This window comes from Melanotaenia boesemani, chromosome 5 (assembly GCF_017639745.1).
Source record: "Melanotaenia boesemani isolate fMelBoe1 chromosome 5, fMelBoe1.pri, whole genome shotgun sequence".
NCBI classification, from domain to species: domain Eukaryota; kingdom Metazoa; phylum Chordata; class Actinopteri; order Atheriniformes; family Melanotaeniidae; genus Melanotaenia; species Melanotaenia boesemani.
Window position 1 is genome coordinate 12,568,553 of NC_055686.1, and position 12,950 is coordinate 12,581,502.

Consider the following 12,950-nt stretch of genomic DNA (forward strand, 5'->3'; position numbering starts at 1 on the left):
AGCTTTGGCAAACTTCTTTTTCACACCAGAGAAGCTGAAGTGATTTGAGAGAGAGAGAAAGATGGATTGAGGAAATGAAGGAGAGGATTGAACAAGTTTCTGTACTTCGCACTCTGGCAACAAAAAGGGAGCTGATTGATGCTGTTAGATATTGCAGAGAACAGTTAAACACACACTCGTGTAAGCGTCCCAGCCGGGCGTGTGACAGCTGTGGAGTGATAACTTAATGTACTTGGATGGCGTTTGTGCGTAAACTGAGCCAAGCCTTGGACACGCGCACTGACAAGCATAAAGGCATCAGCAAACACACACGCACTTGTACGCACACATGGTGTTGTGTGTTTACTCTGCTATTTGTTTGCGTTGTCATGAAGTGTGAGAGCACGCTGTGGATTTAGAATCTGATTCAGAGGGCTGGTGTGAAGTCATCGCACCGACTGCAGATGCAAGTCTGTCAGACAGACACAAAGCAGATTTTTATTTTCCACTGAAAAGAATAAAATACTGATGCAAAACTCTTTGCTTTGTTTGCTTCACATTCTGTTATAAAATTGCATTGAATCAAAGCATCAGGGCAATTTTGACAGAGGACAATTACATGGAAAAATTATAGCAGCACACGGGTGAAGCATGACACCCTCGGAGGGCCAGGCTGGAGGCTGGCATAGCAGTCGAGCACATTATCCAGAACAGAAGAGGCCGACTGCAGTAAATCCAAGCAGAAGACCATCAGTCCAGTTTCAGCAGAATGGACTGACACAGCCTCTACAGTCTGGAAATCCTCACCAGGTTTGGATGCTGGCTCCGACAAGTAGGGTGCAGGTGTAGTCTTTGGCAGGTGGGAGAATAGGACAGATGTCAGCTGACCCTGGTGTTAACTCTGCTGTGGGAACTGGGGAGACAGGCAGGAGATTAGCCAGGCGGACTGACTCAGAAACTGTCTCTGTGGTAGTCTTAGCCGACCTTGGTGCAGGGACAGGGAGTGAATAGACACAGACCCCATTGGAAACAGGATGAGAGTTGTCAAGAGACCCTACAACTGAAGAGGCATCATTGACCCCACTCTGTGACAAATTAAGAGACACCGTGGACCTTCTGAGGGTGAAAGGTGGATTTGAAGAGATGTTGGTGATCCTGTTGGGAAAAGAAAGAGACATCTACCATCCTCCATGGACCAGGGTCAGGTCTAAAAAGAAGTTTAGGACCCTGTTGAGAATGAGCAGCAACAATCCAAGAGATTCTCCAAAGAGTGTGCAGGTGCTCGTACTGATGTGAAGACCAGAAATGAAGTGTCAAAGACACTCTGCAGCATTAAGACACCATAAACCTGTGTAGAAACTGGAGGGCAGAGACTGTAACAGAGAAGAGTCTTTTGGCTGCTGCAGCTGTTGCTCTTACTGAAGCACAAATGTTCCCTAGCATAGTCTGAGTTTGTCACAAGCTTGGTGCACTTGGAGGGGTGTCCATGGAGCAAACCTTGAGACACTGGATGGTATCATCTAATCCAGGAGTTGAGAGACCACATTGACCTGGCCTTATCAATACGAAAACTGAACTTGTTTCTGTTTCTATTCATTTGGGAGGAAGGCTTGTTCTCTTTAGGAGTATTCAGACATGAGGCTGAGCTTTAGGGTTTATAGGTACCTGCTGCCTCTCTAATTATTCAATTTATTTAATGGTCTATGTTTGCCAGATCAAAATACCATGATACAGATTTAGTTTTCCTTGAAGATCTCTGATATTAGAAGCTGGAAATAAAGCAGGTACGAGACGGGGTGGAAGTGTTTCTGACTGTGCTAAGTGGATACAGGACATTTAACAGGAAACAAAGAAGAGGTGGTTTGTGGCACAATGGAGATGAGAAAAGATGAGTACAGACATCTGGTGGGTGAAACGGGCAAAATTGGGAAGATCAAAAAGAGAAGGCAAGGTCATACATAAGGAAAGAAAGAAAGAACAAAACCAAAGTCACAGATCTTGACAGATTTTTGGGTCTGTTATTTCTCAGATCCACGTGAGCCTGAGTCCTGGCCTTCAAAGTAACTGATCTTTGTCCTTCAGGGGTTCAGTTTCCACGTTTTTGGATCTCTAGGATAGAATTTGGAGGGTGGATCGCATTTTAATACCAAGTATAAAATACTTTGTCTCCAAAAGTCCACATCATTTTGATCAGTTTAAATATCCTTTAGATGTTTTTCCTAAAAATAATAATTCCCCAAATATGGAAGACTTCTCTCTCTTTGCCATAACTCAGCCATGACTTTAAATCAAAGACAGGAATTATTTGTCACTGTGGGAGGTTGCTAAAGGCGGCCTTTTAGTTTGTGGAAACTCTCCTCGTCGTGTATATTTAGGAGCGGTGACTTTCTGACATTTGCTGCAAATCACAGGAGACTTATTTAAAATCAAGTGTGAAAAGCCATATTTTTAATGAACATGACAACAGCTAAAGAGTCTCACACGTAGATTAAAAAGGACGACTGAGGGAATGGAAAGAAAGAGAGAGAGAGAGTGGAAAGTTGCTGTGCATCAGCTGCACAGTGACTGCCATTAGCACAAAGGTGAGACGGGATCGGATTCTGTCTGGCAGCTCAGCGTAACTCTACTGGAGATGATAATGGCTACAATACACTCACACACACACTGATGCGCACAGATTTGTACGTTCAGTCAGTGTGGAAGTGGTGGTGTTGTGACAGATGTATCAATTCAGTGCTGCTCCAATCTGAGAGGAGCATCATCTTTTGGACAGACGTGACAGAAACAACAACCACTGAACTTAATTCCCTAAAGTTCAAAGCACTCAGACCAAACGTGGTACTTTAAATTAGTGTACACATGACCACAGGAAGACAAAACTTGTTTTAAAATGTCAGATTTCTTCCTTTCTTTGTGTTTGCAGGAACACTTCTGGAGTATGGATAAAGCTGAGACTAAACTGGTTCCTAAGCTGACCATCCAGATCTGGGACAATGACAAGTTCTCTTTTGATGACTACCTCGGTAAAACCCAACTCTCTGCCTCCATGTGTTTGCTAAAGGTTTCTTATCCTAAATAAGAAAATGGAGCAGGTTAATTTACTTTAAAATGTGTAAAATGGATAACTTTCAGTTTTCTGGCTGTTTAAGAGACTCAGAATCATATATTTGTGCCTTTTGGGGTTAAACAGACGCTTGAATCATTTTGGGTATGACATTTAGACAGATTTTCTTCTCCTTTCCAAGGATTAGGGGGTAAATCTATCCCAGAAACCATATGTGCGATGTACGAACAACTACTGTGATAACATTTATCTTTAGAATTAACGCTCTTCCATTTCCACTGTGTCGGCACATTTTGCCAAAAAGGAGGGGCCAATTTTATTTTTTCTTCCCGAAACTCAAGCTGTCAAAATTTTGCCTTTCCTTCACCCCTGACTCTCCCCCAACCCCGTCCCTTGAAATAACTCACCACTGTGCCTCTCCTCTTTCACTCCCCCCTCCTCTTTCTTTGCCCGGGAAGGGAGGATGACGGTCTGCGGACTGAGGGTCCCTCTGCGGTGCGAGACGAGGAGGAAGATGAGGAATCCAGATTCTTACCGGTTCCTGTCTATCACCGTCTCGCTCGGCTGCAGTGTTTTCTCTCGCTCGCGTTTATTCGTCTCATGTTGGCTGCGGGTGTGTGGTCACCTCAAAGCATTTTTTCCATGACTGCCTGTCTTCAGCTCGTCAGCTCGGACCGCTGACTGTTAATCTTCCTGCACGGTGTGAGGGTCAGACACGAGCCATTTTCCTACGGTCACACTGTCAAACGGCAGCAAACTCTGGAAAAACACTTCCAGTGGATGTCTAGTCTTTCTTCAGGTCTTCATACTTAATATTAACAAAGATCAAAACTTGTCACCACAGATTAATTCGGATTTCACCCAGAGCACACCCAGTAATTAGCCTTTACACACATACTTCATAAACTGGTGGAAAGATCACTCGATTCTGTCGGGTTTAACAGCAGAAATTATTGCCATCTATTTTCTTAATGCATGATAAATTCAGAAATCTTTTGCCAGGCTCACACTATATTATCCATCTCTTTTTAAATGGCCACTGTGACACTTTGGCCTTTAAATAGTCTCAAATTAGTACCATGTCATAGTCAATAAACAGGAGAGACTACAAGATGGACCAGTCATAGTCACAGTCAGCTAGTTTCTCCTGCTGTTTGAATGTTTTAGAAATTTTGGGCTTTATTTTAAGGCCAACAGAGAGAAGGGATGGGGATACAGTAGGGGCTCACAGGTCTGGATTTCCAGAGGTTCTGCATTAGGACTGGGATGCTGTGGGCTAGTGATCTTATAGCTCCGTTTCCACCAACGGATTTGGATTGGGACTCATTTTTTGTGTTTCGACACATGAAAACTAGGAAGGGTACCCTAATATCCGACCTGATCCGCCCTACTTTTTTGGAACCCTTCCATTGGGGTACCAATCTAACCAATCCGACCCAAAAGGGTGGAGCTTGACACACCGCAATCCATTGATTGGTTAAAAAAAAAAAAAGTGACTTTCCGATGCGACCTGGCATAAGACCATAGCAGAAATGGCTCTTTGTTTTTACTGATCAAATCTCAGTTTAAAATGACATTATGAAGCACCGCCAAAAAGGAAGAACACAAACTGTTGGACGACTGCCAGCCTCCTCTTTTGTTTCTGAGTGGTGTTTTGGTCATACTTTAAGGAAGGCGCTGCGATGGCATCATGTTAATACGTAGCTGAGGCATCTATTGCTATCCGGCTGTTACTCCGCCCCTCAGGTAAGGTTATGGTTGGCTGTGGGAAATGCAACGAGATTAGTTTACAAACCATATCCACACCCTAACCGTCCTGACCCAGCAGCACCCGTTTCTAAAAACGAAGAGAACAGTAACATCAGCTCAGTACTTTTGAGAGCTGCAACCACTTCATTGCGAATACGAAATGAAGTTGAAAGGAAGATTAAAGCATTTACTTCTCTGCAGGACCAGCTTTGTGGGAGCTGGCAGAAATGGTCAGAAACCCACGAGAGATGGGATGTAAAAAGTAGTGCTTGTAATAATCTGTGGGTTTTGGTCAAGGCCGGCTTTACGCAGGGGCAAGAGGGGGCAGTGCCCCCTCAAACAAACATTCTGCCCCCTCAATCAAATGCGCCGAAATGGGCAAATCTCTCCAAACGCTCTCTCCCCTCTGTACTGAACTCTGTGTGTCGGAGCTTCACAGGATCCATTGTACTGTCTTCAACAAGTCCTTCCCACCACCACAGAAAACAACCAATCAGTGTTTAGTATGCAAATGAGTTGACATACAGCCTGATCTTGCGGTGTCATATTTCTCCCCCTCGTAGAGAGAGCGGCTGCTGAGCTCCAGCGGTAAAACTTATAGAGTAAAGCTCTGTTAAATGTGTTGTAGCGATACTGAATAAATACTTATAATAACAGACGTATTTATCGCATCTATTCTGTCAACTGGGATTTGTTTCTGTTCTATTTAAACGTGTCTACGCCTGTTAGTAGGAGCAGTGATCAATCACGCACGGGCCATAGATGTGACTGCCTCCTCGGTACTAGACTGAGGGAAAACGAGCTGCGCATATGAGACCCCTCAAGCTCCGCCCAGCCTTTAGTTCAGCATGCTAGTTTGAAGAAAAAAATAACAGAAAGTTTCACTCTACATTCCCGCTGCTTTCAGCAGTTCAGCTCAGAGCTTCATGTATGCCTTGTTGGTTCTTAAAATTTTGATGAAGGATCATTTAGTTTTTACTCATTTTCATTTATTATTATCATTATTTCCCCCTGAAGGTTCACTGCCTTATTTTGGTAGGGGGTTTAATTTTTTGCTCTGTTATTGTTGTGCTTGATAGTTATGATTCTTTAATCATTATGGTCTATATACAGACAGAAACAAACACACAGATAGTTGAGTTTATTGTTATTAGTTTCAAATTTATTCAAAATGCTTAGACATCTAATGGCTGTCCAATAGGGCAATTGTTATTTTGTTGGTTGTTAAAGCTTTGATAATGGATCATTCTTTTCTTTTTTCTTACTTCATTTTGTTATTGATATTTTCTGTTCCCCCCCTGAGGGATTGCCACCTTATTGTGGTCAGGGGGTTTGCGTGCCTCAGTGACTCTAAGAGCTATACCAGCAGGAGCTTTGGTTTCAGGTGGGACACCCAAGCTGGACAGGTCTTAGAGTAGAGGCCTGACAAAGTGCAATCCATTTCTTTGAAGTTGGACTCCACTAACAGCACAGTTCCGTTAAAGAAACACTTAAAAAACAACAACAAGAAAATGCTGAAGTATGTACTCATAATGCCCCCTTCAAATTTATGCCTGCCCCCTCATGTATGCATTCCTAGAACCGGCCCTGGTTTTGGTTCTACTTTAGGTTTAATTCTTGTTATTGTTAAGTAAATTCTTAGTAAAGTTAACCTGTCTGTGTCCTGCCTCTTAGCCCAGCTTCTTTCCTTCCTCTGCATGGATCCTAACAGTACAGCACATGACACCACCTCCAGCTTCTTCAGAAATTAACTTTTTTGGCTAATCAGTCAACAGAGATCATTTAATATTAAAATATTTTCACAACCAAAAACCAATTATTTTCTCCACTTGTTAGCATGTGAACAAATGATTCATTTCCTCCATATTTTTGATGTGTGTTTTTGGGTTGCACATTACACATTAAAGAAAACAATAATCACAATGTATTTAAAAGTTTGTGCCAAACAGCGGTAATCTCATTGAGAGACATTGTCTCATTTTCAAGAGACTTGTTTAAAATAAGCGTGCAACTTAAAATGATCTGTACCTGGTCATGGCAAACATTTTTATTCTTCCTCAAGAAAATTTTTGTTAGACAATGAAGTTTGATGTTTTCTGGCTAAGATTTCATTTGTTTTAGTCCCCTTTCATGCAAATAAAGTTATCACCCCAGTGAGCCAACAAGTGATAACTATATATCTAAGTTTTTAGAAAGTTTGGTAAAATGGGCTCAGATACATTTGAATGTAAACACAGCTACTTACGAGAATCTAAAACAGGAGTGTCCAGCTCCGGTCATCGAGGGCCACAGTCCTGCAGGTTTTCAATGTGTCCCTGCTCCAACACGCCTGATCTAGAAGATCTTGGAATCTCTCATTCCTAACTTTTTATTTTTTTCTCCTCTGTTGTCCTCAGTTTATATCTTCCTTCACATCTCATATGTTCCCTTTATTTATCCTCTTACCTTTTGAGTCTTAAATAACATGTTCCCCATCAAGCTCCAATTTCTTCTTCTTTCCTCTTCTCATTCTCTTCTTCTGCTTTTGTCCAGGCTCACCACTCAGAAAACTTATGCACCCAGTTATGCCTTTACGTTACGTGTATAAGGACTTATATTGTGCCTTTTGCCTGATTTAGGGAACACTAAATATAAAAAAAAGATTGTTGTGAGTTGCACTGACTTCTTTTGACAGAAAACATCATTAGACAGCCAGATATGCTAATTTCCTCGTAGCCTGTCCACTTAAGAAGTTGCTTTAAATGTGTCTTCAGGCCACTTGGTGATGGACCTGAACCACATGCTGCGTCCCGCCAAGTCTTCAGAGAAATGCACCCTGCAGCTGCTCGACCAGCCGGTGGACAAACTGGTGTCTCTGTTTGAACAAAAGACGGTGAAAGGGTGGTGGCCCTGCACCTGCGAGCAGAATGGAGAGAAGATTATCGCTGTGAGAAAACACACCTGAGCTGCAGGAAGGATGGATACTTTCTATGAATGCTTTCTATGATTTGTCTCTTCTACGTTATTCCAGGGGAAGGTGGAGATGTCTTTGGAGATTGTGACAGAGCAGGAGCAAGAGGAGAGACCAGCCGGCCTCGGCAGAGATGAACCCAACATGAACCCTCATCTAGAGGAGCCTCAGTATGTCACACACACAAGAACATAAAAATACTCACATATACACAAACTCATCCTCTTCCTCTCTCCTCCTGGTCCTCTCATCAGGCGTCCAGAGACGTCCTTCCTGTGGTTCTCCTCCCCCTATAAGACCCTCAGGTTCATCCTGTGGAGGCGGTTCAAGTGGCTTATCATCCTCTTTATTATCCTCTTCTTCATTCTCCTCTTCCTGGGCGTATTTCTTTACTCCTTCCCGGCAAGTTTGAAACACAACAAAACAAAAAATCTAGTCCATGTTTACATTTTATTACATACATACATTTTATGGCAAGGCAGGTTTGTATAGCATAGCTAAATTTTTATAAGAGAGATGCTCTTTAAGTGATAACAGGCCGACTTCCCGTCCATCTTAATCCCTTCATTAAGATGATTGCAAACTTGTGACAAACAGCTTCTAGCCGTTCTTTATTTTCTTTTTATTTTGTTGACTGATTTTAATTTATAATTTTATTTTATAGAATCCATTTATTATTTCTTTGGTTTTATCTATTGTTATTCATTTAATACTTAATTGTATTTTATTTCAATTACAGTTTTTTTCTTTTTGTCATTTTTTCCTTATTTTCAAGTGAGTTTATTTTGTTTTTATACAGTTATGTTATGGGGTTTATAATGACTACTAAAATTCAGGTCTAAGGCTGTGTCCGAATGTGCACCCTAATCCCTACATATACACTACCATTTAAAAGTTTGGGGTCACTTTGCCATGGGATTCAATAGGGAAGTGACCCCAAACTTTTGAACGGTAGTGTCCTATATAGGGGCCACACCATTTTGTAGGAGTGTCCGAATGTCCGGCGAGAAAATTGTAGTGCACTCAAAATTACCCACAACCCATCTTGAAAAGTAGTGAGCATGGTCACTTGATGGGTCAATATAGACCACAATGCATTGTGGGCAGAAGCTCAACATGGCGCAAGGAGGCATAAAAAAACAAACAAAAAAAAAAAACAAAACAAAACAAAAAAGACGAGCGGTTCAAAATTACCTATAAGCAAACAAACAATAAAATACAACATAAAGAATAAAAATAAAAATATTTACACAAAACTTTGGATTGGATTTGGAATGACATCTTAACTCGTTGTGGTTGCCATTGTGATGGCTGGTGACAGCAAGGAAAAAATAGGCAGCTTCATGTCCAAATTGCCAAGAGATGAGTGCCCTATGTAGTGAACGAGGGGTTAGGGAGTAGGGTGGACATTCGGACACAGCCTAAGTCTTTGACCACTCTTGGATTGGTTGGTTGGTTTGTTTTTAACCACATTGTTTGAAGCTGAATGCCAATTCTCTTCTTTCTTCCTCAGCTCCAGAAGCTGTCAGTTCAGTTCAGTTTTGTCTTCATTTAACTGAAGGAAGTTCTGGTACATGAATGTATTCAATGCATTTGATTGGTGTTTGGATCGAGCTAAAGTCTCCTGTTGAGATGGTTATGTAGACTTGCGTGTCATCGGTATAATTATTGTCATTTATTGTTATAATTAATGAGTCATTGTGCAGAACTTCATAGGTTTTTGGACACACATTTCATTTGAGTCAGGTGTGTTGGAGCAGGGAGACACTGAAAAACTGCAGGACTGTAGCCTTTGTAGGACCAAATTGAGTAGCCCTGATGTAGATGTTGAACAGCAGTGGCCCCAAGATGGAGCCTAGGTGAACTCTGCAGGTTTCTTTGTTTGTTCAGGTTTATCTTTACCTATAATCACACAAAATAGTCTCTGTCTTTTAAATAAGACCAGTTAAGTATTGTGCCAGAAAGTCCAACCCTGCTTTTAAAAAGATTATTTCACAAATAAAAGGGAGGTTTGATATTTGTCTATAGTCTATGGGGGTAAATTTAAAGTTTAAAATCCCAGAAACACCAGGGATTGAGAAATTGGACTTTCTCAAAAGGAGGAGTAAAATAATCTCATGCATCCTTTTTGTGTTTTCACTTTACAGAACTATGCTGCTATGAAGATGGTTGCACCTTTTGGTCCAGCCAAGGCTGCAGAGTGATGATGAAGAGAAAAGGAAGGAAGAGAAATGGAAATGTGAACAGAAGGACACAAGTGAAATAAGCCATATAAGGCTGAACTTTATTTTTCTCATTTTAAGCCTTTTTATGTCCTCCTCTGAAGCTGCGAGGATGAGCAAAGATGAGTTCTAGACACTGTTTTGTACAGGTAGACCTGATCAGCAATAGCTATGAGTGATAATGTGTCTGTGCCTTTATTAGTTCCACCCACTCTGCACTACTGTTATGAAAGGATTTCCAAAGGGTTTATCAGATCTTGGCGCGTGACGTCTGCATCCTTGTCATGCCTCCATCACCGCTTTCATATCTTCTGACTCCATGCAGAAATGAAGCAGGATAAAAAAAAACCAAAAAAAAAAACTCTGCAAACGCAAAACAGCAGAGACAAATTCAAAGATTTTGATGTTGCTTGATCTTTTTCCCACCCACTGTTTCCCAGCAAGACGCACAGTGAAGTCAGGCAGCCTAAATGGATTCAAAATGTCAAACTTTATTGCTCCAAAAGTTCAATCTGAGGTTAAAACGGGAAGGGAATTTTCAAGTTATGCTCTTTGAATCACTGCTTTACATCATTTTCTTCTCTACGCTGCTTTGAAGTGGGTCACGCAGTATGTGTGGTCGTATGTGATGCCTTCAGGTGTGGTGGGATTTCTTAGTGGTTACCAGTTCAAACATTATAAAGCCCTCATCAGCTCTTTATTTTTTCCCCACTTGTCTGATTTTCACCCCTTTTCAGATCGTCCTTAGCCTTCCTTTTTCCTAATTTCCTAGTCTTTGCTTCTTCACACCCCCTTACTTTTTTATTTTTCCTTTTTTTTCTCATTAACACTTTTCTCTCTTTTCATCATGTCCCTTTGCCTCCTCTTCCTCTGCTTCCTCCTGTTCCCCAGTTCCTCACCGGGTCTCCCACCGCCTTCTTTCTTGCAGTGCTCTCAGGGTTCAGCAGGTTAAGTCTGGGATTTGCTCTTGTTGATCTCAGAGCTTGAGCTTTATTTGTACAAATCAGGTCTGAGATAGATCATCTAGGCAGATAAGGACATATAACTGTGTATGTGTGTGTCTGTGTGTGTGAGGGGCTTAATTCAGTAATATTTCCAGCTCTTTCCATGAGCAAAGCAAAACACAGATTAAAAAAAGAAATCAATCACAATTTAAAATACGCATGATTGAAATATTCAAATCCAATTTAATCTTTTATTGAAGTTTCTAAATTTTGAGTTTTTTTTCCCTCTGGGTTCGCTCACTCAGTTTGTTTTGGTCCAGACCTGAGTGGAAAAGTTGACTTGATTCAGTTGGGTTCAGTTTTGGTTTATGGCAGCTGATTAAAACTTAATCAGGCCTCTTAAACAAAAGTCACACAGAGCTCATTTAATAGAATTTTCTTCAAATAGGTGGTAAGAATTAAACACAAAACCCATTTTACATTCAAAACTGCTTCTGGTTTATTATCATAGATCAAATCACTCTCATTTATACCTGATGTGTAGAAGTGTTTATTCTATAAAAAAATAATTAATTAAAGAAAAGAAGTGTTTATTGTAAGTAAACCAAACTTACTGAAAATGTAACATTTAAAGCTTACTCTGCTTTAGCATTGTTAAAGATTTCCTCCAAACAGTAAATAAATAAGTCCAACAGCTTTAAACTTATTAATGGATATCAGTGTTGCCTCTGGGTGGATTCATGCATATAAACAAGAGAGAAACAAGCTTGATAATCATAGGAGGAAACAGAAAAAAGCTCATCATGGAAGAAGCATTTATTTAAACTTAAATATGTGTTTTTGTTTCAGATCTTTAAACATCTGAGCGAGCCTTAAACACTACAGCTGATCTGAACTAGATTTATTCAGACAAGAATGCTGTAAGTTGTGTTTACAGTGAATAATCCAGAAGCCTTCCTAATGCAAACTTGGCTCTGTTTTTGCCCGATGTTCTTCCTGCCAGTGGATGCAATGTGCCTTTAGCTTCTAGCTTTGCTGCTTTTTACATGCAGAAGCATCATCTCTTGCCTCAACGTGAAGCAAATATAAAGTTCTTGCAGGTGTGTTTCAAGTTTCTGTGAGTTTGGATAATTTTTCAGTTGGATTTTTATGAAGTTTTCAGTTAAAGGTAAATGAGCATAAACATGAAACACAAGCTCCTCACCTCTAAAGTGATGCCATTAAACTGCACTAAGCAGAAACAATGATGACCGACATGTTTAATCTGGAATCATTTTTTGCATGTACAGGTTTGAGACGAGTCCATTTGCTGATGTAAAAAGGTTTAATGCCAGTAAAATGCAGACTGAATGTATCCGGAACATGATGTGTATCTGTCCTCATATCTGCAAAAAGCAATACAGTGTACACCGCGTTATTCTGTATTATCAATAAACTGCATTTCTGTTCAGTGTATGTTGATTTTGATTTAGTACTAATAGATTATGTAGAAGGTTATCCTCTCTGTGTGTTGAGGTACTGTAGAGCAAATTTTGCTGTTTTGAATCCATCTGCTGGTTCACGCTCCTTCATCCAGGCTCTCACATCTGGAGACAGGAAGTGAAGAAGTTGTTCCAGGAGTGATCTTGATCTCCTTGTTGGTCTGTTGCTCTGGCTGGATCCAATGGTGGTCCTTTAAGTGGTGATATTTCTCATTGGGCATTTCTCCAGCTGGCACAGATGCATAGCGAAACTTTTGTCTGTATGTCTCAGGTGATATGTCAAACTTGCTTAATAAAGCTGCTTTCTGGTCTCTGTAAGAGTGAGCTCCATCCTCATCCATGGAGATATAAGCATCCAGGGCTTTCCCTGAGGGAAGTGGAACCAGTCTGCATGCCCATTCACTCTCTAGCCACTTCCAGGTCTTAGCAATTCTTTCAAAACATAGTAAGTAGATTTCAATGTCCTCTCCCACTTGGTATTGAGGAATATTTGGCTGTGCGTGGTATATAGAATCTGGTCTTTGCTGGTCTGATCTGGTTACTGCAGAACTTGGTGGCCTG

General features: G+C 40.9%; 1 protein-coding gene across 8 annotated transcripts in view; it reads left to right on the plus strand.

Annotated features, from left to right (window-relative positions):
• Positions 1 to 12,358, plus strand: part of dysf (dysferlin, limb girdle muscular dystrophy 2B (autosomal recessive)) — a 104,362-nt gene extending 92,004 nt beyond the window's left edge. For all 8 annotated transcript variants that reach the window (XM_041984990.1, XM_041984991.1, XM_041984992.1 and 5 more), the window contains 5 exons: positions 2,903 to 3,002; positions 7,546 to 7,718; positions 7,803 to 7,912; positions 7,997 to 8,144; positions 9,890 to 12,358. In XM_041984990.1, the coding sequence (XP_041840924.1) occupies positions 2,903 to 3,002; positions 7,546 to 7,718; positions 7,803 to 7,912; positions 7,997 to 8,144; positions 9,890 to 9,946 (588 nt within the window). In that variant the 3' untranslated portion in view covers positions 9,947 to 12,358. The remainder of the gene's footprint in view (positions 1 to 2,902; positions 3,003 to 7,545; positions 7,719 to 7,802; positions 7,913 to 7,996; positions 8,145 to 9,889) is intronic.
• Positions 12,359 to 12,950: the final 592 nt, after the last annotated feature.